Source organism: Halictus rubicundus, chromosome 6 (assembly GCF_050948215.1).
Source record: "Halictus rubicundus isolate RS-2024b chromosome 6, iyHalRubi1_principal, whole genome shotgun sequence".
Lineage (NCBI taxonomy): Eukaryota > Metazoa > Arthropoda > Insecta > Hymenoptera > Halictidae > Halictus > Halictus rubicundus.
Window position 1 is genome coordinate 3,306,846 of NC_135154.1, and position 5,302 is coordinate 3,312,147.

Genomic DNA, 5,302 nt, shown 5'->3' on the forward strand with positions numbered 1-5,302 from the left:
AGTGGGGTTGGCGCGGGGAGTTCCCCCGCGCCCTGTTATGCCCCCACCACTGGGGGCGGCGAATTTGGGGGCCCGGGGCGTGAGCTGACCCGGGCCCCCGGGGGGGAGCATATCTCCCCCCGTGATAGGCCGACACCCCCCGGGTTAATTTCCCGGTTTGGGGGGGTGTCGGTCCGTCCCTCCCGTTAGGGGAGGGGGATTCGTGGGGGGATTTGGGTGAGGAAGGGTCGGGGCGTGCCGGATCGCGCCTCCGACGGCCCTTCCTTCCGGTGGCGGCGTCTTCCTGCCTCGGCCGGGGCTGGTTCCTTCGGGATACCGGCCCCGAGCGGGGCATGAAGACTCCGGGAGCTGTGGGTGGACCGAGCTGGGGCTCGGGAAGCTCAATCCGAAGGCTCCAGGGATGGGGACACCGGGCGGGTCCCTCCGCCCGGGGTCTTATAGCGTAGGCAGTGGGGGAGGTTAACCCCTCCCCCGGGGCATGATGATAGCTGGGAGGTGTCCTGTTGAGTACTCGCGTGATCCAGGCACCTCCCATGTAGCTTAGGTGGGCGTGAGGTTTTAGTGGGTAGTCTCCGGGGGCTCCGCCCCCCGGAGAGAATCCCACATAACCCCGGCTTCCCCCAGGGAGCCGGGGTATGTATAAAACATTTCCTCACGATAAAAAAAAAAAAAAAAAAAAAAAGCGCCTTCCGCGACCAGTCGAGCTGCGCGAAACGGTACCATTCTCTCGTGGGGCAGAGTGTACCAAAGAGCATACAATGTAAACGGATGGAGAATCGCGCACGAATGAATGCTTAAACTTTTAGATTGTTCAATATATCCTCATAAAATTGTGACGAGCTAATGGAGGGGATTTTCCTGATGAAAATGAGGTCAAATTCGGGTGTAATCGACCAAGTTTCACTGATACGTAATGTTACGATAAAAATGACTATCTCATTAAAGACAGTCCAAATGATGTCGTGTTTGGACTCATTTTTATCGGGATGAGCTCTACAACTCATTCGTACTAACAATATTGTTCTGATTAAAAACATAAAAGCATAAATTGCCAATAATGTTGGATTCTCCATCTGCTTACATTGTAGGCTGTTGGTCGGTCTTTATAAAAAAATCTTTATTCGTCGAATAAATTCATTACGTGTGGAATAGAGATAACATAATTATTTTTATTTGACGCGTAACAAATCATTTTTTTATCTTTTATTCGCTGTTTGAAATGTCTATTTCAATAAAAATTTGCCCATCTTTGCTCCAACAATTATATGATTTAATATTATATTAATTCATCCACGTGATTCTCTCTCAAACTCTATACTATTCGGAATAGTACGTTAAATAAACGATACTCTGGTTTTCAACATATTTCTGTTCCCACAGATCGATTCTTGGAACAATTATCTATAAAAAAAGTGTAAGGAAATAATGCTTGTTCATGAAATATTTTTAAATTACAAATTAAGGTATCTCATATGAAATTTGAAGTAGAAATTGATTTTCCTAAAATTATGCTTTAATCATTTCTTACGTAAAATATTTTTACGAATTTTTCGTCTTTGATATTAGTTGTAGTGACTATGGGAAGAGTGGGTCCTCGGTCACTGAAGCATGCGGAGAGCAGAGAGGGCGAAAAGAGGAGAGGTTTTTTAGTGGGTATGGCTTCCTGCCGAGTCCCACACTACCAGACCATCTGGTGTGCGTAACGCATTTTTCCTCTCCTACCAAAAAAAAAAAAAAAAAAAAAAAGTATTTACATAAACGTAGAAAGTACAACTATTTTTCCAAATACCCGACACAGTTGTATATAGTGTAAATAAGCACCGAACGTAACACAATTTTACTGCACAAAACCAGAAGCTAATCAACGATATTACTGCGCGTAAAAACCATTTTATTTGTTACTCAATAGTCTGACATTCGTATAGTACATGTTGGTTGCCAGCAGAATAAGAATAAGCTGATATTTGTAGTTTGAATTTAGCGGTAATTCCGTCCAAAAATATCTGTTGTGACAACATTACAAAAAATAATACTATTTTTATACGAATACTTTTAGTCTCTAAATGTAAATAAGTATAACTAGGGTGGCTCTTATTTACTCTCGAAGAAAAGTTTCTTGCGGCAACCCCTAGGATACACTTCACTTTTCAAATTTCAGAAAGAATTTTTTGTTTTTATTCTGATGTTTATCTCCATTTCTTTCGAAAACCGATTGTTTTACGAGAAAAAGTAACAGGACATAAAAAACGCAGCCTGTCCAGATCTTCAGGTTTTGTCTAACCAATTTTTCGATACAGTCAATAATTTAGAAGATATTTGAGAATAACGATTTTATTGTACAGATCTTTTTTTGATTAATTGGAACAATCCTAGGGGTTTGTATTATGTAAATTGTATTATGCATAAAAATGATTATTATATGATTATTATTAACAATTTCCATCCTAATACGTATGTTTTGCAAAAGAAATGTATTTCAATCGTGATATACACGAATATTGAACTTTTCCAGTAAATTCCCCACTGTAACTGTGGCGAACAAATGGCAAAATTTTTTACAACCAAATTTGTTTACAAATGTATACTTATTGTTAATTATTCACAGAAAATGAAATTTAACAATATAACTAATACATTAAAAAAAAAAAATAACAAATTTTCCACAATAGATCCTAAAGGAAAGGTATGGACACTTCTTAAAAAGTTTATAAAATTGAGAGTCGCAAAAAGTAGCTGACAAAACTATGAAATTCTTAAACTATAATAAAAGTAATGTATCCGAATATGCATGAATCTCAGGATATATTTTGCCATTTTTGTTTTATGTTAATTTGAAATTTTATATGCAATTAACAAATAAAACCACCGTTGAAAATTTGTACAAAAAATAAATCTACTTTATTAAATGTATAAAGAATGCATATTCCTTGGTAAGCACTTTCCATTACACAGAATTATTATTGCACACTCATTTACAGTTAATATAATATTTTTCGATTTTTGGCACTTTAGAGAGTGCCTCCATGGCCAAATTTTTCTAAAAAAATCTAAATTTGGTTACTAATGCATATGTAATGGTAATTAGTCACAAAAAATTAAATGTAACAATAAAATTAATAAGTTGAAAAAAAAATTATTTTTATGCATAAAAAAAATTGTTAAATGATTTTTAAATGAATAATAATATGAATTTCCTGCTGATATGCAGTTCTGCCAAAGGAAATTTTCGTGCATCGTCAAATAAAAATGTAGTGAGATGTGCCGACTTCTCCGCACTGTGCGTCGGTAAGGCAGTCGACTAATTGTCCGATCCTCTCGTATCCTCTCTAGTATGTACAAGGGTGTATAGTATACATTGTGGTATATACGAATATTACAATATATCGAAATGCTGTAACAGTGGGAAATATTAATTAAAATATGCCCATAGGATAACTACGTCTATATAGGAGTGAATTTCCACTCTCCTCGAAATGTAATTGCTCGACTCGCAATTTGTCCAGAGTAGAGCGAATCAGAATCGTGACAATAAGGTGACATCGATACTAGCGTTCACCTCGCATCATCCCGTCATTTATGTGATTTGATGTGAAGTTACCGTTACTTTTAAGGAAAAATGTACAAAACAATTTGTGTTGTCGTCTTCTTAAGTTTACTTATTAACGAAGGTATAACAACGAATTAAATGTCCGTTGTCTGCAGGGCGTGGTTAATTACCTGCAGCTTTCGTTACAATTTAAATAATACTTACAGGGGACAGTTTATACTGCTACAGATGCAACAGTAATCATCCTGGGTGTGGCACACCTTTCAATTGGTGGTGGTATTTGGGGTGAAACTTGTCCAGAATATGATGACAAATGTGTAAAGATAATCGAAAAAAAGGAGGTATGTAATTTCGCTCATATTTGTATATATACATATATATTCCGCATTATTGCATACATTTCAGCTGAGACAATTATAACAAGGGAATGTTTGAGCTCCGTACGTAGCTTCAGAAAAGATATACCAGCCGATCGCTACGAAGGTTGTCGACCTGCTGCTAAAGATGTTCATTTGGGACATTACGTAAACAATTCCATTCATCAATTGGACATTCATAGAGACTATTACGACCAAATAACATGGTGTTTCTGTTACTTCGATCACCGATGCAAGGACGCCACTACCATTGCTTTACCAACATTTTTACTGTTATTGATTATCGCCATGCAACAGTTTGCCACATGAAATGGTTACGTGTCGCGCGATGCCTAAGGTAATCTTGTAAGTTTGTGCAGATTTAGCTTTTACAATCTTAATTGTGAATAATCAAATTTGACTCGTCTCGATTGAATTAGTGTTTACATAAACGTAAAAGGCAAGAACAGGAGTGGAAACAGACGCAAGCGGGTGACCCTGAGAAATGCGAAGAGCGGGTCCTCGGTCACTGAAAACATGGTGCCGCACCTAATGGAAAACGGAATATATTACAAGATTCAAGATATCTTCCGTCCGCTGATAGCTCACGCTGAAAGTTTGTTATATAATAGCAATAACAACTCAGTGGAGAGCTTCAATTCGATTATTGCGAAATATACTGGCGGCAAAAGGATAAATTGGAGTCAGAGGAGATCGTATACCGCGAGATGTGCCGCTGCTGTTATACAGTATAACACAAAAGAGGTATTGTCCCGCATAATGCGATCCAAGCGAAAGGAGCCGCCGAAATTTTTGGAAGCCATGGAGAAACGAAGAAAAGAAGAGAATAAAAACAGAAACAAAAAGCGGAAGTGTTTACCGAAGAAAGCGCGAAAGCCGTTTTCACAGACGACGAGAGACAATGATTACGGACCCAGCGCAGAAAAACCGGACATGGAGGAACATGTGTTCAACCTAGAGAAGAAAAGACACATGGAAATTCTGCAGGGTTGGCAGAATAATAGAAAAAACATTGAAAAGGAAACTAGAGAGTAAGTCAAGAGCCAAAAATGGCAAAGGTATAGATCCAAATTACTCACGGCATCGAACTTCGGGCAAGTGTGCCGACGTTTGAAAAAAACGCCGTGTGGTAATTTGGTAAGGACGCTGCTATATCCAAAAGTTTTGGACCTGCCTTTCATTGAGCATGGGCGACAGTGCGAACATATTGCCCGGGAAAAACTCTCGCGGAAAGAAGGCATCACAATAAGAAAATGTGGCCTCTTCATCGATGCCTCAATCCCATTTTTGGGAGCTCCTCCGGACGGCGTGATCGATGATGACGACGGTATCGTCGAAATAAAATGCCCGAAAACGGCAGAAAATATATCGCCAGAAG

The 5,302-nt window shown here is 39.0% G+C and overlaps 1 protein-coding gene across 1 annotated transcript; it reads left to right on the forward strand.

The window, feature by feature from the left end:
- The first annotated feature begins 3,591 nt into the window (after positions 1–3,591).
- Positions 3,592–4,233, forward strand: LOC143354888 (UPAR/Ly6 domain-containing protein crim-like). Its single transcript, XM_076789259.1, is given in 3 exon segments — positions 3,592–3,668; positions 3,754–3,827; positions 3,829–4,233. Coding segments are annotated over 3 exon segments (531 nt in total). The 5' UTR covers positions 3,592–3,616.
- Positions 4,234–5,302: the final 1,069 nt, after the last annotated feature.